Raw genomic sequence first — 13,326 nt, 5'->3', positions numbered from 1 at the left:
GGACAATTTTCCAATATTTAATACAATGACTTCTGCTGCCATATTTCTAGGAATAAGAATTTTCAATTTCTTTGCATGTTGAGGTCCATATGAATTTTGTATATGAAGATTATCAAATAGTATATATTGTTTTCAAACTTTTGCCACAAGGAATTTCTTTTTAATTGATATTTAAATATTTACATTACTAAATTTGGCAACTTTCATCTTCCAGAAATTCAGTGGGGTAAAATTAAAGTCAACTGATATTTTATAAGGCCATCAATGCAATGTGGAGACTTTTAGTTTTTATTTATGTTTTTTCAATTTGACTGGCATGTATTATAATAAGATATATGCTTAGTGTATCAAATAAAGATAATGTATAGTTCAGCATCAAGACTCCTTGCCATGGATTTCTGTGATGTGTTGACAACTGGCTTTCACCCCATCTGCAAATGTATTATCTCTATAACCGTATACTTTTATGATAGTATGAGAGCAAGTAAAAGACTATATGCCTTTCTTATTTCCTTTTTCATCAATGGCTTCTGTGACCTTTTATAGTTGTGTGTCTTTGATAGAAACTGTTAATACCATATGGTACTGTGGACAGTTGAAAACAAAGCAGGGAAAGAAGTGGGAAACTTTAGAAACATTGCAAACTTTTCCTCTTTTCGTGTTATGCTTGCCGTTCCCACACCATGGCCAGCGGGGCTCATCTTTGTGTGACGTTCATAAGTGCATGTGTATTTCACCCTGTTTTTCAGAATCCTCAGTCAGTAGCAGCTCTCCAGGGTCCGGTCCCAGTTCGCCAAACAATGGGCCCACTGGAAATGTTACCGAAAATGAGGCTTCAGTTTTGCCTCCCACACCTCACCCTGAGGTAAGGCCCCCCCGCTTCATCTACTTCTGGAAACTGATACAGAGTGGTCCCTGAGTCCAGGCCTCCTCACTTTCAGACATGGTAGATCTATAAAAGAGCCCAAGTATTTCCTGTTGTGAAATAAAACTAGCTATCTTTCTTCCTGTGTGGATCACTTACATTGATTATAGTTTTATGTGTGGATTTGAATGAACTTGATTATATTTATAGATGTTTTGATGACCACCCATGTTGGGAAAATACTGAAATGCAAGCCAATGTTACGACCTCCTCAACTGTGCTCAGTCTGTACTGCCCAAGGAAATAAAGATCTGTAATCCTGCATGGGTACTGGTTTCTCTAATAGGAGTACACCTATGAATAAGCAAACCAAGCCCATGTGAGCCTTTCCCACTAACTACTAACAAGGTGGGTTTTGTTCATTTGACCTGAAGTTTAATGGCAAACAACTGATATCTGTATTATGACTGAGGGAGCTGGAGAGTCACTGAGCAAACATTTATTTAGTATTTACTATGTGACTGTATTTTACCTAATGATATGCATATAAAGATGAATAAAAATGGAGACTCCATTACCGAAACTGATGTAGTTTAGAAAATTGCTTTAAAATATTATCATTTGTTGTGGTCAGTGACAGGACACTAAGCAGAAAGTGACTGTCACCAGGAGTCTGAATATCCATGTGAATGGAACTGTTTTTAACAGACTGACATAGACTGAAGGCTTAATTTTTTTCCTTCTAGGCATCATGCTACCTCTTTCTTACACATCCTCTGTGCAGAAAGAGTTGCTGTGATTCCTTCTCACATCTAACTGTTACTTGACTCTCCCTTCGTATTTTACACAGTCTTAGTATTTGAGATTCAGAGACAGTGATCAAATCTGTCATTCTCTGGGTTGTATGTGCAGTGTTCCTGCCATTGGGTCATCCACACTGTACCAAACACTCCTGCCTACAGGGGAATCACTGTACTGTCTCTTGACAGAACCCAACAATTTTAAACAGTCACCCTCACTGACAGAATGTCTTCCAGTCAAGAGTTCCATTGCTCTACAATTTCATACATTTCACATGCACACACAAACACATATGCACACACACACACACAAACTACTAGACTTTATGAAGTCATTAGGTGAAAATTAAAAAAAAAAATAGTGGAAATAGAGAATGTCTCTGATAAGCCCTTTTGCTTTAAGGCCTTATATACTTCTCACGACTTTGGTTTCACATAAACTCATAAATCTCAAGAGAGAAGAGAAGGCCCAGTGCTGGGTGAGGACATGCTAAGCACAGAGTCTCACAGCTCCACACAGGGATCGCAAGGGCCTGTGTCGAAGCTCACCTCACCCCAACAGTGGCACATTCTCTGTCTGAGAAGTGTACCCATGAGTTAGTCTGTGAGGTATTACAGCAGAAATCACAGCCTCTCACTGCCTTTTGACTTAAGGCACCTCCAGATGTGCAGACCCCAGGTACCTGACAGAGCAGATGTGAATCTTCCTCAGATTAGGACGTGGTCTTCTAAAACTTCTACTGTTTGCCAGAGAGCATGAGGAGAAAAGATGAAGGCCCTCACTCAGGAGCATCCCAGCTACCTGAAGGCTAACCTCCATTCAGACCTTTACATTAATCTCTAAGGCTTCCATACGTTTCCTGTGTCTTACTATCTCGTCATTCTCTACCTCTTTTTCATTATACTTTCCAAAATATGATGCGAGATAGGCAATTCTATGAATACTGTGATCACACATGTAAGTAGGACTTTCAGGTGTTTAGGTTACATCCTCATATTGAGTGATTTTTCTACAACCCTTTAATTATTTCCAAGAAAAGAGCAAATTCCTCACAAATAGTAAGTAAACTTTCATTTGAATAATGTTACTCTCAGTAACCACATAAATACGTAAGGGTTAGGTTCTGGTCATTCCTAGGGCTGTTTGTACCCTTGAAAAACTGCAGCACATGACACCACATTCAGCAGCATTGATAATTCCCAGAGATGTGGCATCAGTGCCTCGACTTTGGCTCATTAGCATCATGCTTACATTTTATTAGATGCAGAAAGAATTGTAATATTTATCTGAGCATGTTTAGTAAAGGGATGGAGAAGAGTGAGGACAAGCTGTGGGATTTGATTACAGTTCAGAGGGAGGACAAAGAAACTGTGGTTGGAGAGTTACCAGAGAAGACATCCTTAGCCTTTCTCATAAATGCATCCATTCACTACTCTGTTCAAACAGAATAGAAACCAAGAAGAAATATTAGTAAAAACAAAATGGAAGAATGGAAGGTTTTCTCTTCTGGCTATTCAGAACCTACTGAATTTTCTGGATTGCCTAGCCCGAGTTCTAAACATGGATCTGTGTGTGTGTGGAGCTGTATACTTGTACAGAGACAGACAATGGAGAGTGTGGATTAAGGCCTTTTACTTATTTTAATCCATTTTGTATTCCTAAATCTTTCATTCTCACAAATTAGGTTTGGGTATCCTAGGTTTTCAGCTAACTGTTGAACATATTCCATCACTGCAAATCTTTCCTCCCACCCCCACCAGTCAAAGAAGAAAAACAAAACAAACCAGAAGGAAATGTGATTTAAAGGAGTTTAAAGGGTAGAGGGATTTCTCCAGGTCAGTGGCAGGACATTCACCTCCAACGCTGGCAAGGCTAGTTCAAAAGCAAGCAATGACTTACCTCATAATGAATTAATTGTGTGCCTGAACTGTGCTCCAAAAGGCCAGGTGGGCAGACCTTCATGCACTGATGGGCAGCCTTTCTGTGGCCCAGAAACAAAAACGCAGCCCTGATGGCTAACATGTGTTTTCTTCTGCATCACACTCACAGAGCTCTGTAGTGCAATCCACTCTGCATAGGTAAGAAGGCAGCAGAAGTTAGGCAGACTGTCAACAAATACATCCTAGCCGTTACCACCTAGAGAAACTGGACACAGGCAAGTGTGCTGTCACTTAGAATTCCCTGTGTGGTTTTTACAGTTACCCCCTAAGATTAATAATAGAATATGATTTCATAGCAACAGAAATTTTGAGATCAAAATTATTTACACTATTAGATGCTAAAACCCTCAGTTGTATAATTCACCATTTACAAAATATTCTGCTTTCATCACATAATGCAGGTGGGTTTTCATCTTAAAAGAATATCTCAAGTTCACAGTCTGCCTGGGGTACAAAGTGAGCTGAGGCCAGCCTATGCAACATTGTGAAAACCTGTCTCAATAGGAAAAAGAAAAAAGAAAACGAGAGTTGAGTGTGTCTCTTAGTGGTTCAGTCCTTGCCTAGCACACAAAAGGCCCTAGACCAACCCCAGTCACCAATTTAAAAAATACAGCACGGGTGCGAATGTCTCTGTGCACCATGGCCTGTAAGTAGAAAATAATGTCACCTAATTCTTTCAGACCACACATAAATGAATGGGATTCTATTTGCATTCGCTGCTGAGAAAATTGGAAAAGGGACACCTAAAGTTCTTGAGCCTTTTTTTGTTTTCTGTCATGTAAGTTGCAAATGCTACCTGATTTAGAAGAGGCAGAGGCGGGAGTTGGATGAGAATGTACTTGTGGTTGCAACTCAGAATGCACCAGAGGGTAGTGGATGGCTAAGGATTCTGTTTGAAGGCTGGGCTCGGGCATTGCTACAAAACCAACTACTGATCAAGTTGCCAAACTTCTATTAACCCTCAGATTCCCGATTGGTTAAAAGGTGGCAATACTGGTTCCTGCCGCTTTGTTGAAAGGAGTCACTGTTTGCAAGGCAGGTTGTACATTGTGAAATTTGAAAAAAGTTCGTTTTTGTTGTTATCGTCAGCGTGGACTATTCATGGGGAAAACTGATTAAGTTGTTTGTCTTCAGGCCAGCAGCCCTCATATGAGAATGCGTCTCCATCTGCTCTGACCACTTCTGTTCCATTTCTTCTATTTTTTACGTATTCTCAGTCCCAGAATGCAGACTGTTGGAGCTACTCACTTTACTCCTCTGTAAACTTGGTTGGGAACTAAAACCTCAAGCGTTTCTGTTTCCAACTCCCTTCAGAGATGTCTTTAGCCATCTAGCTACTTGGATTGTTAATACTGTGGGCCTGTGGGTTCAAATATGCTTCCATGGCTATCAGCACCATGATGCTAGATCCAGTCGATGTATTTGATAGCCATCCTAGCAGTGGCCAAGTTGCTCGTTTATTTCTAGTTTAACATTAGTGACTATGTCTGCTGTTATTTTTTTTCCTTAGTTTCCAGCAGAAACAGATGATTTTTAAAAAATACTTCTAATAATAAGGCTAACTGTTCTAAGATCACCGGAAATGACTTTTGTGATGCTCTAGCCTCACATGATTCATCTGCCTGTTGTTTTGCAATAGTTGTCCTGACATTTGCTGTGCTGTTTTATTTACGTGGGTACCCCAGAGCTATGGTTCATATGGCAGCAATTAAAACTTGTCCCCTACTTGGAAAAGAAGTTATGACACAATAATCACATGAGCCAATATTGCAAAGCAAGGTCTTTAATAAAATAGAAATGCAAAGTTAGAAAGCAAACTTGCAGGGCTCTCAGCACCTCAGCAGCGCTTGCTCTTTTTCCAGAGGACCCAAGTTCAATTCCCAGCATCCAGGTTGGGTGGCACACAACCACTCATAACCCCAGCTCTAGGCAATCTGATACCTTCTTCGGGTACCCCTGGGTACCCATACCAATATGTGCATATGCACACACATACTCATAAATAAAATTAAAATTCCAACTTCTAGTTTTCGCCAGTGGAGTGCCACTGCATATACCAACCACATTCCAAGGCAGGCCTCGTGCCCAGGAAATGTTGGCCAACAAAACATAGACTCCATGTTTTCTTTGTAGGCTCTTTGTTGATTTTGTTTTGGTATTTCTTGTCTTGGTTTGTTTGTTTGCTTTGATTTTCATTTGCTTTTACTTTTTGGTACGTTTTTGAGAGGGGAGAGAGAGAGAAAGAGAGAGAGAGAGAGAGAGAGAGAGAGAGAGAGAGAGAGAGATTAATAAAAGAAAGTATGGTTATTATTACCCTCAAAATTTTTATCTCATGTTTTACAATAATATGATCTTCAATGTAAAGTGAAATACTAAAACTTGGAGAGTTTTACTTTCTGAAAATAATTCTTTTTTTTTATCATATAGAACTTTATATCTCATTTTTCTGAATGAAGCTTAAGAAAAGAAATGCGATCTTGAAAAATACTTTTAAAGCCTTTGGCAAATATTAGATCATTGGGGATCTTTTAAAATGTGGCTGTCTTGTTTTTAAATAGTCTACCACTTTAAGTCAAAGTCAATTGGTGTAAGTATGTCTTCCTATAGGCCATCCTGCTAGACACGGATGCTACCTGACAAGATAATCAGAGCTTCTCTGTCTTGGGCTGTAGGACCTGTTTTCTGGGGAAGGTAGGTGGCTGTCTGTACCCACAACCCACACATGGCAGAGCTCAGATGTGAAATGCTCACAATAAACATTTTTTTGACTAGTCCACATCTCTTACCTAAGGTCTGTGTTTCTTTTTCTGATTCTCTGACCTATTGTAGATAGTTTTGAATATTCAGTAAACTAAGCCTTCTTCGTTCACTTTTTTTGTGAGCTTATCAGAAGTAGGCAGATTTTACATATTTGTTTTCAAGTCCGAGGTATTGGTAAGACAGGCATTCATTTTCTGCCTCCCTCCCTCTCCTGTCACCCTCCTTCCTTCCTTCCTCCTTTTCTTCTCCCCCTTCTGTGTTTCCCTCAGGACAGTGAAGTCTGTGGTTTTCTCTGTGTTTTCTCTTACAGAGTCTGAACTTATATTTTGTGTCTTGTGAATTTTAGAGACTATGAGTGGCAGTGTTATTCATCTCATTACGTTTCTTACTCTATCACTGACCGTGTGTTTTTAGATCCAGTAATAGCTTATGAATGGTTTTAATCACTATAAAAGTCTATGGTGCCTGCTGCTCCATTTTATCTACCCAGCCCTACGCCTCAGCAAGATATGCTACAGAGAGCAGACACAGCCATCCTGACTGATTCGGGAGAGATGTTCTTGAAGCTCCCCTTTCCAGGAGAGGAGTCCCCAGGTCCATGATGTGTGCTATAGATATGATTTATATTTCTGAATTGTTGGTGGAATTGCTGTACCTGTCATTATATCCCATTTAGTTCCCTCCATCCACAGCACCAATCATGAGCATTTTCTCACTTTTCTCAGTCCTATTGTTGGAAAGATTTGATTCCATTTCTTTAAATCAATAGTTTCTTAATGTCAATGACTGAATAAATATCTTCTTCGAGGGTCATATATTTTTCATTCTATGTGTACTTTATTTATCCATAAGACCTTCTTCCAATTAACGTGATAGTGAGAAGTTAAATACAGCTTTGAAAGATCTTACTAAAATGTGAATACCCCCCCACACACTCAGCTCCAGGCTCATCCTGTAATATGGTCCTGGTGAATTACCGGTTACCAATGACAGCCTGGGTTTACATTAATGTCTTCCTGGGTGCCACTCAAACGTTCTAACCTTAATGTCGTGATAGTGATTCTAACAGGCCTTGATGCTTGTTCTCCTTTCTCTTAGCGCCCGTCACCACTGCTCAGCACTGAGGAGCTGCCATCAGTGCTTCTTAAAGGCTGTGTGATGGCCGTACATGTAATGCTTCTAGTTCATTTGCCTACCGTGTGAGTTTCCAGTTGTGGAAATGTTGTGTTAAAGCCATCTTTCCAGTGTTCTAAGCTGTGACATGTTGACATCTCAGCGATATAGCACCAAGGATGGGCTTCCTAAAACTATCTTCTAGAAACTTCCTTGTTTTCCTGTCAATCTGTGTGTACTTGTCACAGTGATGAGGTGGGGAGCACCATAGTCTGTGAGAGCACAGGTCAGGGCTGAGGTGGGAGCACCACAGCCTGTGAGAGCACAGGTCAGCGCTGAGGTGGGAGCACCACAGCCTGTGAGAGCACAGGTCAGTGCTGAGGTGGGAGCACCACACTGAGAGCACAGGTCAGTGCTGAGGTGGGAGCACCACACTGAGAGCACAGGTCAGTGCTGAGGTGGGAGCACCACAGCCTGTGAGAGCACAGGTCAGTGCTGAGGTGGGAGCACCACAGCCTGTGAGAGCACAGGTCAGTGCTGAGGTGGGAGCACCACAGCCTGTGAGAGCACATGTCAGTGCTGAGGTGGGAGCATCACAGCCTGTGAGAGCACAGGTCAGTGCTGAGGTGGGGAGCACCACAGCCTGTGAGAGCACAGGTCAGGATCACTCATTGTCTAGGTAAATGGCTCTGCACCATCTGTCTGCACTTAACAGTAGAGAATGTACGTCCAGATTTCATTAAGACACGTTGACCCAGAACAGATAGACCCTTCCTGTCCAGACCCTAGCTGAGGGAAGCTGTGCTCAAAGACAATTCAGAGCAAACAGTTGTCTGGTTCTATGATGTATGATCTGACCTAGAAACCTCCATACACCCTGTGCGTAGTGCCCTATTTACAGTTGAGAGAGGCAAGCAGTGCCCGCACCACATATGATGCTCCTGTCTGTGAGAAGGACCAACTGTATCCACGGACATGGGGACAGAGAATAGTCCTTGAATTCCAGAGAACCTGAGGCAATGTCTGCCATGGTTTGGCTCCTCCCGTTTGTAAGATGGCCAGGGCTGTCTTCTTAAGAAGGCTAACGTTCTTTCCTTGGCTTCTCTTCATAAGCCTTAGGGATTTTCTCAAATGTGATGCCAGTCTTTCCTGTTTCTCTTGCCTCCATGGGGGGGCGGGTGGCAGCCACAGAGTTGGATGATCTTAGAGCTGTCCCTGCTCCCACGGTGACTACACGCCTCTTCACTCACTTGCTCAGTCTCCTTTCCTGAACTATGAGGGAGTCTGGGAGTGCCAGTAAAGACGATGCTTATCTCTGGGGCTTGGTACTTAATAGATACTGAAAATGAATACACCACCATGAGAGATGGAGTCACACAATTATTATATTAAATTTCTGGAGCCTGCAATCCCAGTGAAGAAGTATCAACAAATCCCTCCACATCAGCGAAAGCCAGTGTGAGCTGCTTGCCAGCTGCTTCCATCAGCATATCTGAAAAGAAATCAGTTTTCATCCAAGTGTGTTGTCTTCGTGTTTGGGGTAGGAGGGTATACAGAAGTCATCCCAGTTAGAGAGAGAACTTCATCTCTGAGTCCTGTGGATTCGCCTGTCACAGTTACTGTCATGCTGCTCCTACAGGAAACAGTTACAGCTTTGAATGGTAGTTCTTAATTAAAGTTCCTATTTCTCCACATTTTTTCTCTTCGATGAATATAGATAAGAGGGTTATTCCTTTGTTTTAAAAGAGTATTAGCTGACAATAAGCTAAGAAAACATTTTTACTTCTTTGTATCTTTTGTGGTCCATGCATATATTATATAATAAAACTGATTTCAAAGTCCATTTTATAAACAAAATAGTCGCTTGCTATTTTACTTTCAGCAAAAATGCAACTATTACCAAAAGCTCCTAAAATAAAGTTATAATCTCATACATTATAATGTAAAAATCTTTCCCAATAATCTTCATGCTTTGGGGATTTAAGCATCTCTAATTTCACCATATAAACTCAATGGAGCATTAGTAGTTCAACATAACACACAATTTTCATGCATGAATAACTGACATGTTCTTTTAAGAAGAAACACAGCCTGAATTAGAGATCCAGGCTGCACTGGGAAAACCCCGTGCTAAGCTTCTCTTGTATTATGTTAAGGCTGAGACTCATCTCCAAACAGTTGTATGATTGAGATAACGTTCTGGAATAACATCCTGTGTTTTCCTGGTGCATCACTCTTCAGTGACATTCTGAGGTTGCATTGTATTAGCACATGATATTTTCCCTTGTTAATTGATATCCCAGGTTTGTCCTGGGGAAAATCTACAGCTCCCCCAAACATGCTTGACAAGTTATTATATTTACTTTAGTCAAAGCCCGTGTGTGCAATATCCCTCTTGGAGGTGGTCTATTATTGGAGTCCCATATGCTTTTTGTTTGGGAAGAAAGCAGTCACTGTGTCATACTGTTACATGGAGTATTCTTTTTCAGGATGTTGTACCCTTGGGAACCATATCAGGCCAGAGTTCCCCAGTCTAATAAGACCTTTGTAACTCTTATTGTATAAAAGTTCTGGGAGGGGAGCAAGAGTTAAACAGAAGATGTAAGTTAAGCAGCCATAGTAAGCCACGTGTGGGAATACACATCTCTTAGTGTTGGATTAAAAATGTATTTGTTATAAAAAGTACTGAGATGCCAAAGTGTTGAATGTATTTCAGTATAAATGCACATTTTTGTCAAGTAAAGATCCTGTAACATTTTAAAATTTAGTTTTGAAAATATATGATGTAAAATAACACCACCCATAGTTTGTTGATAATTTTATATTAAAATGTGATTAATATAGAAGCCTTCTGGTGTTGCTTAATCTCCTGTGAATTTCCTCTCAAAACAATGGCATAAAATGATGGTCAAAGCTATGACTATTTTATGAAGTTATTTTTCCTGTATGAGAAGGTTTGTAAATATGCATTAGTCACCAACTGTGATTCTTTTATTTTTCTGATACATGACAAACATATTAATTATATTCCAGAAAGCCAGATTTCAAAGGAATTTTCACAATGAAAATAGAAATTCTTTCACCATATTTTATAACTGATAAAAATTCATTTAAATTTTATACTATAATGCCTAAGCATTGTATAGAAACTAACAGTAAGTACTTGAGTCTTTCTTCACTATGGTAATGTAGAAACTGCTTTATGAAATTTGAACATTTACTGATGAGTTTCTAAGATTTTAAGAATCCCCTTTTCTCATTTTTGTCAACAGCAACTGGTTCCACAGCAGCGCCTTCTAATTCATGAAGATTCCATGAACCTGCTCAGTCTCTACACCTCCCCCTCCCTGCCCAACATCACTCTGGGACTTCCTGCAGTGCCATCCCCACTCAATGTGAGTCATGGTGGCCTCAGCCTAAACCAGCCCAAATGACACTTTGTACATGAACTCACTTTTATGTCGTGTGTATTTGGACATGAGAACCCTGCATCTCCTACATGGTTTGCTATTTGCTGCTTTGATTAAAGGCACTCAGTTTAGTTTCAAATCACAGAATTGGTTCACAGGTTCATTTACAAATATCTCACTTGGGTAATGATTTCTAATGTAGAAATACCTAATGTCTTCACATGCACACATTTGTGGCTCCAGCATCCTTCCTGTGAAGGGGAGATTATGGTCCATATTTACAGATGAGGAAGCTGAGGCTGGGGAGTTTCAAAGCTCAAGATCACAGACCCAGTGAGTGAGTGGCAGGTGCAGGTATCCCCAGGCCAGAGCTGAGTGGTCTGCCTGAGAATCACACCAGCACATGTTTGTAGAATCGGTTCTGGGAGTGACGTTATTTGAGGAAGTCACTGATTCTGTGGTGAAGGATACATATCTGGAAACGATCCCTAAGAACAACATTTTGCTATTCTCAGGAGACTTCAAGAGAATTACTTAGTTTAAAAATCTTGACAACTGAAATAGGATCTTCAGGAGGAGTAACTATCCCAGTATAACAGAGGATAAAAATAATAATTTTATACATATTCTCTAAAATAATATACATTTTACTTGTTACAAAGTATTTATCAGGTTCACACGGGGTAATTCATTGCAGATGTTAGTAAATTAAACTGTACATACCTAGAACTCAGATGCTAGATACTGAAGGTGAAATCTGTTCTAACCCTTGTCCCCAGTGTGAGCACTCGTGAGGACAAGTCTTCTCCTCAGTTCTGTATGACAGAGTCACATATGTCTTTGAGATAAACATTTTTATTAGATCTAAAAGTTTATTCCATTTGGAGTATTAATAGAATATAATATCACCCATAACCATATACGATTTGTGAAGGGAAGGCAGATTTAGGATGTGATCTCTGTAATCTAAGACTTACAGAGGAAAGCATGAAAATCTTGAATCAGATACACTCTTGAAATTCCAAAGATCTGTAAACAATTGCTTCTAAAGGAATGTAAAATGGAAGTAGAAATGAAACTATAAGACATGAGAATCTTTAAATCATCACTTACTAAACTTATTTTTTATTCCTCTGTCATTTATTTTAATGTTATATAAATACCAACCCCCACACTTCCATGAGATCCCAACAGGCACTTTGATGTCCCCATTTCTGTGCTCTCAGCCACTGCCTCTTGCTAGCTCACACATGCACCACATTTTTTTTTTTTTTGGTTGGTTGGTTTTGTTTTGTATTTCGAGACAGGATTTCTCTGTGTAGTTTTGGTACCTGTCCTGGATCTTGGTACCAGGCTGGACTCGAACTTACAGAGATCTGCCTGACTCTGCCTTCCGACTGCTGGGATTAAAGGCATGTGCCACCATCGCCTGGCCCATGCACCATCACTTTTAATGTGGTCAAAGAAACTTTTCCCAAAGGACCCGTACTAAAGGCCGACTGTTTTATGTTTCAATGACAATACCATTTGGTGCCATTGGATGAATAAACTAGTGTGGTTTGAATTAGTTTAATTTTTCTTTGTTTCTATTTTGGTGTGGATGAGGCCTTCACAATGAATTTCTCAATCATAGTCTTTCCCTGGCAGAAGGAGCTCTAATATTCCCTTCCCCCTCTGCATAGTGGAAGACTTTAAGGAAAGATGCTGGGCCGGGCATCATTTATATATTAAACATTGGATTGACCTGCTCTGTGACTCAGACAAACCGTTTACCTCTTCGTCCTTCAATTTCTCCATCACTGAAAATTGTTTTGCCTCCCTGGTGCACAGCAATTTTGAAAGATGAAACATAAGTTTTGAAAAGAAACATGCCACATAATTTTGAGGTATTAGACTTCTGCTTTATAATACCAAAATGACCACCATTCATTAAATTTTTTGAATAGGATAATTCATTATTGCTCTTGATGATGTAATTATTATGGCTCCATTACTGTGTTACCATGCCTTTCAAGTTCTTAATAACACTTTTATTTGATATCTGATTTCACATGTAGTTTACTTTATTACACAAAAGTATCTGGGTTGTCATTTTTAATATTCAGAGATGTAGGGATCTGTTATGAATTAATAGAAAATTATATTTAAATCAAATTCTTGTGTATTTGTACCAGCTTTCACAGAGTGAGATAATTTCATTTGAAACTTAAATGTTTGAAACTTATAGCTTCGTGAAAAAGAAGAGCTGTTGTAAGAACATATTTTTTTCTTGAAATTCTAGAATTATATAGACTGCCTTATCTTCACCCACATGATAGCCTCCATTTGAATCAGTTTAACTTTCCAACATACCTTTTGCTTAGTCAGTGCACTTTAAAGTATTTAGAAGACAGCTTCCACTTATGAAGCCTGAAATTCATTTCAACTTTTTATTAAG

At 39.7% G+C, this 13,326-nt stretch overlaps 1 protein-coding gene across 17 annotated transcripts in view; it reads left to right on the top strand.

Moving 5' to 3' along the window:
- Nucleotides 1-13,326, top strand: part of Hdac9 (histone deacetylase 9) — an 872,989-nt gene that overhangs the window by 520,082 nt on the left and 339,581 nt on the right. For all 17 annotated transcript variants that reach the window (XM_052738328.1, XM_052738323.1, XM_052738329.1 and 14 more), the window contains 2 exons: nt 750-865; nt 10,752-10,874. In XM_052738328.1, the coding sequence (XP_052594288.1) occupies nt 750-865; nt 10,752-10,874 (239 nt within the window). The remainder of the gene's footprint in view (nt 1-749; nt 866-10,751; nt 10,875-13,326) is intronic.

The sequence above is a fragment of the Peromyscus californicus genome, unplaced genomic scaffold, assembly GCF_007827085.1.
Source record: "Peromyscus californicus insignis strain IS unplaced genomic scaffold, ASM782708v3 Scaffold_15__1_contigs__length_86483966, whole genome shotgun sequence".
In the NCBI taxonomy this organism is placed as follows: domain Eukaryota; kingdom Metazoa; phylum Chordata; class Mammalia; order Rodentia; family Cricetidae; genus Peromyscus; species Peromyscus californicus.
This window is presented reverse-complemented; position numbering and strand designations above follow the sequence as displayed.